This window comes from Primulina eburnea, chromosome 15 (genome assembly GCF_022965805.1).
Source record: "Primulina eburnea isolate SZY01 chromosome 15, ASM2296580v1, whole genome shotgun sequence".
NCBI lineage: Eukaryota > Viridiplantae > Streptophyta > Magnoliopsida > Lamiales > Gesneriaceae > Primulina > Primulina eburnea.
In genome coordinates, this window is record NC_133115.1 from 29,018,254 (window position 1) to 29,032,116 (window position 13,863).

Genomic DNA, 13,863 nt, shown 5'->3' on the forward strand with positions numbered 1-13,863 from the left:
TTTTGCAACGAACAATGAGCATGGGTGTTGCTAGTTAACACAAAATTTATGCGAGACAACGTCATGAGTAAATTTTATGAGATAAATATTCTATTTGGATCAGACACGAAAAATTACTATTTTTTATTGTAAATATGTATAAATTTGACATGTTTCACGACTAAAGTTTCGTGAGACTCTCTTATAAGAGGCTTAAAATTAAATATTATTTCTCTTATATTTTTATAAATAAAAATTTTAAAATAAAGATGATGATAGAGTAGTATCTTGAAAATTTTAACAATTTCAGAAAGAAAACATGATATGGAAACTTATGGGTGTATTATAACTTTATGGTAAATTTTACTAAACAAAATAAAAAGGAAAAATTATATATTTTAAGAAAGTAAATATTTTTTTTTTTGGAAAAACTCTCTATATTTGATTATATATTGTGGGTCGGTGGGGGTTGTGAGAAAATCCTTTTCCTTGAAAGCTTGTTACTGTTTTCTGGGTTTTTTTTTTTTCAAGTCTCACAATTTTTTGTGGGGTATGTTTTAATCAGTCGCTCGCAGTTTTTTTTTTTAAAAAATTTGCTCTTGATTTTTGTCGACGGTGTGTGAGTTGTGTATGAGAAGTTTTTGTTATGCAAACTGTTTTTGTTTTTTTACGGGTATTTTCTGAAAACGACCGGTGTTTCTGTTTCTTCCTTTCTTTCTTTCTTTCTTTCTTTCTTTCTTTGTTTGTTTGTTTTTTGTTGCGAGAATGGTAAATCTTGTTCTTCCTGTTAAATTTATTTTAACTTCTTGCTCTCTTTTTTTTGATGGGTTTTACAGTGTTTCAAGGTCTGTAGCGGTTGCTTCTACGGCGAAATTTTAAGGTAAAAGGCTACACTGTGTTACAGTTTACCCTCGACGTGTCTGTGTTTATTAAGGGGTTGCCCTCGACATGCATGACTCCTTGCCGTGCCTGTTGTATGGAATTTCTTCGGGTATTTTGAAATATATCTGTTTTGATTGTACATTGGCAGCTTTAAAAAAAATTTCTTAATCTAAATATAATTTCGATTCTATTTTTGACATTTGTATTACATAAAAACATACAACTTGGAATTATGAACATCAAATACTTCAAAAATGACAAAAAAAAATCATTCTTAAATAATTATTTCAAATAATCCTCAGAAAATCTTACCAAAAAAAGAATCTAAAGTTCTTGAAATAATTATAACATCAAATTTTTTTCACAAAGTAATTCATATGCACACAACATTTTGCAAAGGAGAAGCTAGCTAGTGTAAGTATATTAAGTTGATTTTTAAGTTTTTTTTTTAAAAAAATTAAATTAATCATGCCATAATTACGATGGTGATCTGTCATCAACTATTCATTAAATTTTTTTTTTAAAACTTAAAAATCAACTTAATATACTTACTTTGGCTAATAGGGATGTAAATGAACCAAACGGTTTGCGAGTTATTCGAAGCTCGGCTCGATAAAAAGCTCGTTTGAGTTTGTTTGTTAATCATATCAAACCAAGCTCAAGCTGATTTTGAGCTCGAAAATTTAATCAAACCAAGCTCAAGCTTAAGGATATTCGTCTCGTGAGCTCGCAAACATGTTCGATAATAGGTTTGCGAGCTCGAGCTCGGCTCGTTTAGGTGGCTCGCAAACATGATTTTGGAATGTTCAATGATATACTTATTTATGTTTTTTTTTTTTGCTCTTATTTGTGTCGTTTTGGTTATTTACGAATAAATTTACATTTTTATGTCTGATTTAAAATTAGTTTATAAATATATTTAATTTTTAACAAGCTCGATTCAAACTCAAACTCGAGCTCCATTCTTTACTTATCGAGCTCGAAAACGAGACGAGCTCAAGCCAGGTTTGTTAAACATGTTAAACGAGCTATTAATGAATCAAGCTTGAGCCTGGCTTGATTAACATGCTAAACGAGCTTTTAACGAGTCGAGCTCGAGCTTGACTTGATTAACATGCTAAACGAGCCGAGCTCGAGCTTTTAACGAGCTCAGTAATTTCAATACAAACCAAGCTCGAGCCTGATAATTGAAGCTCGAATCGAGCTCGAGCTCCTCAAACAATTTTAAACAAACCAAGCTCAAGCCTGATACTGTTTGGTTTGGTTTGGATCGTTTACATCCCTATTGGCTAATTAGACTTTTCACTAAGACAAGTAAATTATGACATGTAATTAAGCACGAATTAATTAATTTATTCCCTTAAAAAAAGCGAAAATTATATATTGTAAAAGATTCTATTAACATGCTTGAATACATTAATTATACCGTAAATAACTACAAATTGATACGGAAATCACTTAAAAGAAGTAAATCTTTTCATTCACATTATTGATTATTCATAATTAACTCTTCTTCTTCTTACCATATATTATATTACATTATATTAACAAACCTTCGATAAAAATTAAATGAAAATAATTCTGAACTACAAATTCTCTCACAAGAAAGAAGCCATTAACTTCTGCATACAGATATTTTGTTATGGTTAATATTCCATTTCACTACTTTTTTTTTTAAAAAAATAATAGTGATAATCCTTTGCAAAATGTTGTGTGCATATGGATTACTTGAAAAAAAATTGATGTTATAATTAATTCAAGAACTTTAGATTCTTTTTTTTTTGTAAGATTTTCTGAGAATTATTTGAAATAATTATTTAAGAATGATTTTTTTTTGTCATTTTTGAAGTATTTGATGTTCATAATTCAAAGTTGTATGTTTTTATGTAATACAAATGTCAGAAATAGAATCAAAATTATATTTAGATTATGAAATTTGAAGATGATTAATCTAATATAATATATATTGTGGATATATAAACAAATTTTCAAGATTATTTTGCCCCACCAATTGTATATTTAGTTATTTAAACTTGGCTAACTTCGTTTTTTTTAATAATTTTAATGAATACAGATATGGGGAGAGCAAAATTGAACATGGAACTGATAATCAAAGAAAAATCAAGAAGCATAACTTTCAAGAAACGAAAAGAGGGTTTGATTAGAAAAATCAGAGAATTCACCACACTTTGTGCTGTTGAAGCATGCATGATAATCTACGGTCCGAAACAGGACAAGGTTTCCGCTGACCCCGAATTCTGGCCCGAAAACATCGATGAGATGCGACGTATAATCGACATTCACAAAGCCAAGAACAAGGATTCGGGAAACAAGTCGTATGGCTTGTCTGATTTCTTCCATGACAGGAGGAAAAAGATCGAGGATGAGCTTTCGAAGCTTCGGAAAAAGAACATGGAAGCAAGGTTCCCCACTTGGATTGATTTCATGAACTGTTTGACAGAAGCTCAGTTGAGGGAATTTGCTGCAAATTTGAGGGCCAAATATGAGCACATTAGAGCAACAGTTCATCTGAAGAGAAGTAAAGAGGTTTTTGATGTGAATTTGACTGATTTTGGGGGGTTGAATCCATCCCAAAACCAAATTTTTAACAATCCAGGGATGATCCAAAGAGGGAATATCGAATTCGAAGTCATAAACCAGCCAGCAATATCCTCAATGAAACCTATGCATTGCCCTGATTTGGATCATAACCAAGAATTGCATTCCATGAACCAGCATAATTCAGTGACAATGCTCATGTTGAGTGATAATGATCATTGCATGCAATTCGGAGGTGCGTCGACTAGTGGGAACATTTCGTTTAAGCATCAGGTTTTCTACGAGTCGACAGCAATGGACCCTATGATAGGTCACAGCCCACGGACGTCGTTGCCGCGATTTTATGCGCCACCGGTGGCTCCGTCGTCGTATATGATGCCGGGGTTGTTTCCGATGCAGATTCAGGCAGCGGCGGGGCAGCAGCCATTCTTTACGAGGGAAAGCCTCGATGAGGTGGATCTCATGCAGTATCAAATGAGGGGCAGTGGGCCAACTTGAATTGTGGATTCTTGGTTCATGCATGTTTTTGAGATGAATTTTGTTGCTTTCTCAGTTATGTTTTTAAATAGGATTTTATTTTGGTTTCATTTTGTGATGTTTATTGTTTTTATTTAATCAAATTCATCTTTCGAATTCTCAACTCTTTTTTACCATTATTTTGAATGATTTCTTTAGAGAATTTTGATCATTGAAGTATTTTGATTATATCTTATAGATTAGTTATCAAAATGATGATATCACTCATATTTTATATTGTCTAGATTATTTTGGATATTATTTATACTAACCGGACGCTGTCGATTATTGTCTCCATGTCATCCAACTTGATCTCGCAACATCCAATTAGTATAGATAAAATCCGAACTAATTTAACCGGCTGGAGATATGACTTGTTGTAATAAAGTTTTCTTTCTAACTATTTTGACCACTAATCTTTGAAATATAATCAAAATACTCCAACTCATCAGATTTTTAACTAGTTCGTTAGTTATTGAATTATCTTTATTATATGATATTAAAGTATTATAATATTTTTATTGTATTTAAATAGCTTATTTTATAAAAATCCACAAGATATATCCTTTAATATACTATCGATAAAAAAATAGCTTGAATAATTTTTACCATAGTAAAATAATCTCACATTTTATATTACAATTAATTAAATATTTATATTAAACAAATAAAAAGAAAAACAAAATAAAAATTCATACCACACTAAAGTATACATTCTCTAAAAAAAGGGCTTAGTTGCAAAAACTTTACACAAGAAGATCATGTGGAATTTTCTCATCAGGATTCTTCTGCTGCTGTAACTGAAGCCCACTTCCCGATGAAGACGATTGGAGTTCCGGCGATCGTCGGGGAAATTCCGACAGCATCTGCACCACCTCTCTCATGGTGGGCCGCTCGACGCTGTTTTCTTGGATACATAGCATTGCGACAAAGAACAAGTGCATGGCTTCATCCTTAGGGACGACGGTCAGCCTCGGGTCGATGATTCGAGTGACTTCTTCTCTGCGGAAATCCGTCGAACACCTGATCCACTGTACAATGTCCACTCCTTCGCCGAACTCTCCAACCGGCCGTCGGCCTGTGACGAGTTCGAGGAGGACTACTCCATAGCTGTAGACGTCGCTCTTTTCGTCAACTCTCAACGTGTAAGCGTATTCTGCAAGATTATCCACCATTAGATGATATGGAAAAGTATTTTCCTCATGGCTACTTTGATTCTCACGAAAAGAAAAGCTTTGTTTCCAGGTTTAAAGTTGTGGGCACAGTGTGTAAGATGGACGGCATGTTCTCTGGTACGTTAACGTTTGCCCATTTCCCAAAGTTCCTGCCTGACGCATGTTTAAGTTGGAATTTGGAAAGTAGTGTACTACTAGAAGAGCGGAGTAGGTACTGTGACTTTCTCAATTGAAAATTGCTGTCGTTTTTATTTTAGCACAAGTTTTGCACCCTGTGTTCTTAAGTACCGTGTTAACTGTAATGCTTTTAGATCTTCCCCGTCAATGTTTCTATGTTGAGTGTTAACATTACAAGAATCTGATGAACAAACCATGTATTGATGAGTGACATTGACCAATATAGATGAAATGAGTTAGAGTAAGACTAAAGGGAAGCTACGAAATGAAGATATTGTTCCTCATACTTTAAGTTTGAGAGTTAAATAACTACCAACAGATAACACACTTCACACAAGTAGCAAACTTGCTGTAGTGAAACCGAACATTTTTAAGCATAAAACGGAAGAAGGTAACAAAAGAAATGTACCTGGAGCAATGTAACCGAAAGATCCTGCAACTGCTGACATGCACTGAGAGGCACCTCCACCCACCAAGCATCTGGCCAAACCAAAATCTGCGACATGTGCTTCGAATCTTGAATTTAACAATATGTTGTTTGACTTGACATCCCTATGCAGGATCAAAGGCGAGCAATCATGGTGAAGATAGCACAGCCCTTTGGCAGCATCCACTGCAATATTGTACCTCAAGTTCCAGTTCAAGAGTCCACCCTTTTTCCCATGCAACGCTTCCCCTAAGCTGCCATTTCTCATGTATTCATACACAAGAATATTTGTATCCTTGTTGGAACAAAATGCCAGGAGTTTTACTATGTTTCTATGCCTGATGTTGCCTAGTGTTTGAATCTCAGCTTTGAAGCCATGATCATGGTTGTTAATGCTGTTTAATCCCAGCAGTTTCTTGACAGCGATTTCAACTCCATTATGTATTTTGGCGTGGTAAACGATCCCAGCTCCTCCTCTGCCTATCACATTGCCATCTTTGACGCATTCCAGGATTTCAGAAACTGTGAAATCAAGCTTTTGGAAGGCGGTCATTTTCCAAGAATTTGATCCACTTCTCTTGAATGTTTTGGCCTTGATGATAGCTACTGCAGCAAATACTAAAGAGCATATTAACAGGCCAAGGGCAAAGATTAGCTTGAAGGAATTGCTTGATTTTCTAGGTGGACTAATGATTGTTGTGATGCTGCAGGGGTTGTTCAACAAGGATCCACACAGTCCAGGGTTCCCCATGAATGATGAAGCATTGAACACTAAAAATTGCCCTGATTCGGGTAGTTTTCCAGAGAGATCGTTGAATGAGAAATCTGCTGTTGTAAGGCTTTTCATCAAGCCAATGGATTGGGGTATGGCTTCATTCAAGTGGTTTCTTGACAGGTTCAAGTAATTCAAGATTCGAATATTGCAAATTTCTTCTGGTATTGAGCCAGATAAATTGTTCTTGCTCAAATCTAAATAATTGAGATGGAGACAATGGCCTATTTCATGTGGGATTTCGCCAGCAAGCGAATTTCCATTAAGATCAACTCGTACTACTTGGTGGAGTTCACCTATTGAAGGAGGGATTGGACCAGAAAAGTTGTTTTTACTTAGCAAAAGGATCAGTAAGGAAGAAAATTTTGAAAGGGATGATGGCAAAATTCCTGAAATCTGATTGTTTGAAAGGTTTATTTGGCCTAATATAGTTTGGTTGGTCGAATTTTTACTACTTTCAGACAAGAAACCAGACAACATATTGCTCTGCAATTCAAGAAAATTTAGTTGAGGCAAGTAAATAAAGCCACTTGGTATGCTTCCATTCAAGTAGTTATACCCCAACCTCACCCTTACCAGACTTGTGCACATGCCCAATTCCTCTGGAATTGAGCCAAAGAGGAAATTTTTTTGAAGTATTAGTATTCGAAGCTGTTTTGAGAAACACAAGTCTTTAGGGATTGTACCAGTGAGCTTGTTTGAAGACAAATCCAGGTCCTGTAGCCTCTGATTTTGGCCAAGATTTGTTGGGATAACGCCTGTGAAATTGTTCATCCAGATTGCAAGAGTTTCTAACTCAGGATAATCAGCAACAAATGCTGGTATTGAGCCGTGCAACCTATTCATGAACAGATTGAGAAGCTTGATTTGCTTGAGGTTGATAAGATCGTATGGGATTTCTCCTGTGAATGTGTTGACAGAAAGATCAAGATTTACAAGTCTTGTCAAGTTACCTAATTGCTTTGGGATCGGCCCCGAGAGTCTATTTACATGCAGAAAGATAGTGTCAAGCGACTTCAAATTCCCCACCTCTGAAGGGATTGAACCATGCAGTTGACAACTCGAAAGATCCATGTGAACTAAATTCACCAACTTCCCAAATTCCTTTGGAATTCCACCATCATAAATATTGTAATATCCCAAGTAAATCTCCCTCAAATTAGTAAGATTTCCCAGTTCCTTTGGAATTTTCCCACGAAGATCATTCCCTGCCAATGATAAATACTCCAGTTCAACTAAATTCCCGTAACTTACGGGGATTTCACCCTGAAAATAGTTTCCTCCTAATTCCAAGTGCTTGAGAATCTTCAAACTCAATACTCCTTCTGGAAGATAATCAGAGAAATTGTTGTTATATGCATCAATCACTTCTAAATTGGCCAGGCTAGAATAATTCCAATCCAAAGACCCACTAAACTGATTATTGGATATGTTAAGAAAGGAAAGGCTGCTCATATTTTCTATCTTGATTTCACCAGTGAAGTTGTTTCCGTCGATGGACAGCTCCACCAGCTTGTCAAGTCTTGAAATTTCAGGGGAAACAGAGCCATACAGAGCAAGATTCGATATATCAAGAGATATTACTCTATCATTGAGGCACGTGATTCCACCCCAAGAACAAACCGAGGTGGGATTAGAAGAATTCCAAGTGCTTATAGCCAAATTAGAGAACTGAAATCCTCGCTTCAGTGCGATTAATGCCTGAAAATCGGAAACAATAGATGAAGAAACAGAACTGTCCACAAGGCAGAAGAATGTGAGTGTGAAGAAGATAAAGGACACCATATTTTCTTGGAAATATTTCATGGGAAACAAGTTTGGAAAGACATGAAGAACAAAGAAAGGATTAAAAGAGGCGGGCATATGATACATTTCCTACAAAAGTAAAAGAGGATAAAGAGCATACGAAGAACTTCAAGTATGCATTTTGAAGAATCAATCATCTTTTAGAAAAGCGTCTCCAACTTCAAGGAAGAAGCTAAGTCACTCCTTTTCTCCCTTTAGCTCTCTTTTTCTTTCACACCAGAAGAGATGAATGAGAATATAAGATCATATTTGGAGTAATTTTTTTTGAAGAAGCTTATCATTAGTTTAAGCAAAAGAAGAAAGATGAGGGAGGGGGGAAACAAATAAGAACGTTTGGTAGATATTATAAATTTAAAGTTAAATATTCAGAGAAGAAAAAAGTAAAGTTGATTCACCACCCCACCCTTTATTTCTTTCTCCCTCCGTCTTTATTCGAATGACCAAATCACCCTTCAACTTTGCTCAAAGTGATGGCCTTTATTTTGAGTGACAGATGATGAAATTGCACTTTCAGCAATCAAGAATGGCTGAGTTGGCTTTCACATATCTGATTAATGATAACCATGGATTCTGATATTTCGTGGCTGTGTAAATTATAATAAAGTTGTGAAGTGGAAATTTTTTAATCAATTCTTGCCACTATGGCATAGTTTTTCACGCAGGATCATTGACCCAAAGATTGAAAATGACAACAGAAGATCTGCAGTTTGGCATTGTAGTTATCAATGTATAACTGTATTATATTTTTCTAACGCTGAGAAAAAACAAAGGAAATTTTGGACCATTTTCTGTACTGGATCCAAAATATTTTCAGAATCTGCATGGCTTGCACTTTGTGCACCTAATGGGAGCTGTGTACCATCCTTATAATAAACTTCTTTGGCATAAAATTTTGTCCTTTAGCTGTTTCTAGTCTAGTTTTCTAGCTGAATTTTAAGCACTTCTTAATGTTTAATACATGATCATGTTGAGGTTGCTGATTTGTTCAGAAAATATGATCAACACTTTATGCTATATAAGCTTATCTGGTAAATGGTAACACTTTCCCCGCCTTCGAGTTTCTGAAGGAAATTGTTCGCCGGTGGTTGAGTCCTGAGGTGTCAGTCGAGTAGGAGGTTAGCTGGCAGGACCTCAAAATCAAAACATCGAGTTAGACTGATGCAAAATCTAGCTTGGCACTTTTGTGGGTTTGCCTTGCAATTCCCGCTGCTAGAAGGAGTTGGGGTCATGTGCCTGCAAAAACAGTGGGATGGTGATTATTAATATATCATTACTTTGTTTTTTGAAGAATGATCAATATATAATTTTGTAATATTGATGTTGCATCGAAGAAGCAAATGTGGTAGCTTTATTCCTTCTCCCTGCCTTTGTCCTACAAAGTATTGGGCCCAATTCACACCAGATCAGTGTATATTTAAGCTTTATTAGAATATGGAATAGTTCTAAAGAGTGGGCAAAAAAGTAAAGCATGGACTAAAGATTCTTGCTTTAGATCTTTCACTTCAAAAAGAAACAAAAATAAATATGTGACCCTTCTTTCTTTACATGGAAAAGAGCGCTCTTGTATTGCACTACATAAAAAGAACCTTATTACAAGAGGAAAAAACAATACCCTTCACGCATGGAAAAATGTGATGAATGAGAAGTTCCGGCCTATAAAAACACCCACGTAACATGTAATGCATGAGAGGATAAGATGTGCATGCATGATGGATTAAGCGAGCGACTCGAGAGGCTAGCGACTCGAGAGACGGTCATTCTGTTCAAATAAAAAATTTAAATGAGTTGATCCCTGCAAAATTAACATATTAAAGCTCAACAAGCACAATGTTATAATTCATATTTTGGAGTTGATATGGTTTAGAATACGTTCATATATAAGTATATATAATTGATAATACTGAGCATGAGTTGGACTTAGAACCAACTTTGTTTCGCCTAATGGCCCTACATGTTAAAAACTCTAATGGGCAGGCAGGGGTATGGGTACTATTCACAGGAGCAAGAGGGGTAACCTTATGAGTTGTCTTTGTTCTGCAATTGATGGGCACCCCTCCCTTTGAAGGGTCAATTTCATGTGGCCTATTATGGTATTCTAAGTAGTGAATCTCTTGTGTTACCATTCATGGACCAATAATGTTCAAAACTTTCTATGGAATAGTATCTTAACTCAATCTGTTGTTTTAACTGTTGTCTATTTTCCAAAACTAAAAAAATGTATGTGCATCGTATGTGAGTGACTAATAATTTAAAATATGATTATCGAATCTAGATGATATTTAAAATTGTTTGAATATCATCATGTTTACGAGTATTTATTAATTAAACTTATTAACACAATCAATAGAAAACATCATGATCATAACTCATATACGATCTCTCACTTATCCACATGATACTTTTAAATACGTTTTTTTTGCTATAAAATTTGAAAAGTTATTTTTTCATTCAAATGTAATCATAAGATAAAAACAATAAAAATAAATTAACAGAATAATTTATTTTCTCAATGCCGAACCCGCACGTAAAAAATATTTTCCATCCAAATGTAATCATACGGGAAAAACAATAAAACTAAATTAAAAGAATTATGAATTTTACCAATGCCAAACTTGTAGGACTGAGCGCTTGTCACTTCATTAAAATTTATAGTTGGTGATAACAATGCAATTCAAATATTTTAAATCATATAACAACTAAAGCCTAACCGTTTCAATTGATCTACCAAACATGAATAATTATTGCACTCCAACAATCTATTTCTCTATAATAACATTTCTTGCAATCAATGAGAACCGAATAATGACATTGGCTCTGATGTCAATTGTAGGATCGCGTGCTTGTTGTTTTATCAAAATTTATAATGGGTGGTGATTATGCAAAATTTAAACCGCACAATACCTCAAACAACACATTTTGATTGTTCTACTAATGTACGACCAAGTGATTGTCAATTTACCAAAAGCTATAATTGATGATAACCGTGCAACTCAACTATTTTAAATTGTACAACAACTTAATCATCATGTTTCGATTGTCCAGTAGTGACAATTACTGTACCGAACAATCTTCTTCTCAATAATTGCACTTCTTGCAATCAATAAAAATCGAACTGATATCAGTTGTAGGACCGATGAATTGTCATTTTACCAAAACTTATAGCTTGTGGTAACGGTCCAACTCAATTATTTTAAACCGTACAACTCAAGCATCATGTTTCGATTGCTATACCCAACAAAAATAATTATTACACTCAACAACTCAACATTGACTATTATTGCACATGAATAAAAACACAATTGACTTAATTAGAGCATACATTATAACAAATGTTTATCAAATAAAGTTATCTTAATTAATAATTTATTATACTAAAGTTAAAATAAAACCAATCAAATTGTTATTAAATTCAATAGCAATTATATTTTTAATTTTTTTTAACTTTTTATGGATTTCGTTTACTTTGATCTCTTTTTTTTTTTAAAAAAAAAATCACATGTTATAAATAATTATTTTTATATTTGAATGGATGTTTTGTAAATTAATATTGATCATTATTAATTTCATAGGAAATAAAATTTCAAAATAATATGAATCAAATAATATATGTATTAAAACATATATATAAAAAATATAATACATTAAATAATATGATCAAAATATCATATTTAAAAACTTTAATATCTAACAAAATGCTAATAATTGATCATTACAAAATTCATATTTATTACAAAGATTATTTCATACATTGAATTCAATAGTAGAATGTAATTTCTATTCCTTTTAATTTCTATGAATGAAATTGAAAACATATCAAACTAATCAAATTATATATCAAATAAACATTAGAAAAATTTACAAAAAAATCACCTATAATCCTACTACTCTCAATGTCCAGTTTTATTGAAATGACATTATAAAAAATGATATTTTCGGACATATTTTTAAGGGCATTTGTGGAAAGGGCATATTTATATGTAATAAAATAAAATAAACAATAATTCAATAGCTAATAAATTGATAACTTCAGGAAAACTATTTTAGTAAAGCATGCAACCGAAAATGAGAAAACTCATAGGAAGAAATTCCATGTACTTGATGCCCAAAAATTAATATAGATTTGAAATTTTTACGAAAGGGTATTGTTGATCATAAACAAACAGGAAATAAATTATGATGTGTGCATCAGAAGTTAGTGTTGTACTATGATGTTGTTAAAACCAGAACACAACATGCAGAAGAAATAATTATTGACACACACATATAAAATTAATAAATAAACATCATTTTTAAATTATGCACAAGTACCTAATGACAAAATTCACTAGAAAATATGTAAATCGTTTACTCAAAACAATAATAGTAAAATTTAAAAAACTAAATTCTTGACACTCCACTGAATTAAAATGTATCAAAAAACTCAAACCAAATACTAGATGCATAAACCAAAAATCATATTGTTTAAAACTGAACGAAACCACTCTTCAACAAAACTTCACGCAGTGTTGTTTTTCGAGTGTCGTCAACACCAATCAACAATACGGTAAGTATGTGAATCAAGCACACAAAGTCTTCACACGAAAATCTTCAACTCTGAACTCTATGTATGTTCAGAAAGGCTCCAGCAGCTCTCCTTACGGTTCTTCTCTTAATATTTCGTATATATACTTCAACAATATCTTGGCCTAATTATCTTCCCATAAAATCAATCCTACAAACATAGAAATAAGAGTTTATTAGGAATAAAACTCTATTTTAAATCAAAGATTATCTAAGAATAAATACCAAAAGATAAATTATCTAGGAATAAATCTCATTATTAGATTAAGTCAAATTAGTCCAAAATTGGTAAACCTTTAAGTATAATATTTCCATATTATATAAAAGGATAAAATTAATTAGAAATACAATATTTCTTTCAATATCCCCCTTTTTGCATTTCTGTACACAACATCCCAAAAAATGGCACAAATGGTCTTCTTCGCATTCAATCTAGCTCCTCCTGAGCAAAATAATCTTTCCCTAGATCAATGATTCATTTTAAGTTCTCCTCCTGAGTTTAACCAAGTTAGAACAACTTCCGAGATAGGTGTTGTTGACAGTATTGTCAGCACAAGTGCATAACACATAATCAAAAGAAGGTTTTATAACACCTGGAACCCAACCTGCACATTAACACACTCACGCTCTAAAAATCAGAAAAGAGACAAAACCACCAATGAAAAAAAAAACAAAGCAAAACCAATCAATCATCGGTATCCTCAGCATCAGTTGTTTTTGTTACTCCTCCTTTGTGGCCAGAATGAAATGCCACATTCAGGAGCAACCTGTACTCGGCAATCTGATCTTCATAGTACGCGATCAATTCCTTAGCATTCTAGATCTACTTCAGCCCAATATCTATTTTAGCCTGCAAAACAAAAGGAGACACTAGAAGATAACCTTGCGGAGTTGTGGTGGAGGAGGAAGCGATGTTGCCAAGATCAATGGCAACACCAGCTGCAAACCAAGGAAGATCCAGTTTGAGATTTTCTTAGAAATAAGCGGGGCAATTTTCAGTGACTCCCATA

General features: G+C 33.6%; 2 protein-coding genes across 3 annotated transcripts; one reads left to right on the top strand and one right to left on the bottom strand.

Moving 5' to 3' along the window:
- Positions 1-426: 426 nt before the first annotated feature.
- Positions 427-4,017, top strand: LOC140814801 (agamous-like MADS-box protein AGL62). Its single transcript, XM_073173898.1, has 3 exons — positions 427-529; positions 816-859; positions 2,936-4,017. The coding sequence occupies exon 3, from the start codon at positions 2,938-2,940 to the stop codon at positions 3,916-3,918; it is 981 nt and encodes a 326-aa protein (XP_073029999.1). The 5' UTR covers positions 427-529; positions 816-859; positions 2,936-2,937; the 3' UTR covers positions 3,919-4,017.
- Positions 4,018-4,614: 597 nt separating this feature from the next.
- Positions 4,615-10,032, bottom strand: LOC140813644 (uncharacterized). 2 transcript variants are annotated; one of them, XM_073172258.1, is made up of 4 exons: positions 9,906-10,032; positions 8,394-9,526; positions 5,698-8,188; positions 4,615-5,092 (listed from the first exon to the last, which is right to left on the bottom strand). In XM_073172258.1, exons 3-4 carry the CDS (start codon positions 7,940-7,942, stop codon positions 4,683-4,685), a joined length of 2,655 nt encoding a protein of 884 aa, XP_073028359.1. In that variant the 5' UTR covers positions 7,943-8,188; positions 8,394-9,526; positions 9,906-10,032; the 3' UTR covers positions 4,615-4,682. The 2 variants fall into 2 exon arrangements, with proteins under 2 accessions (XP_073028359.1, XP_073028357.1); XM_073172256.1 differs by having other exon boundaries at positions 5,698-9,526.
- Between the last annotated feature and the right edge of the window lie 3,831 nt (positions 10,033-13,863).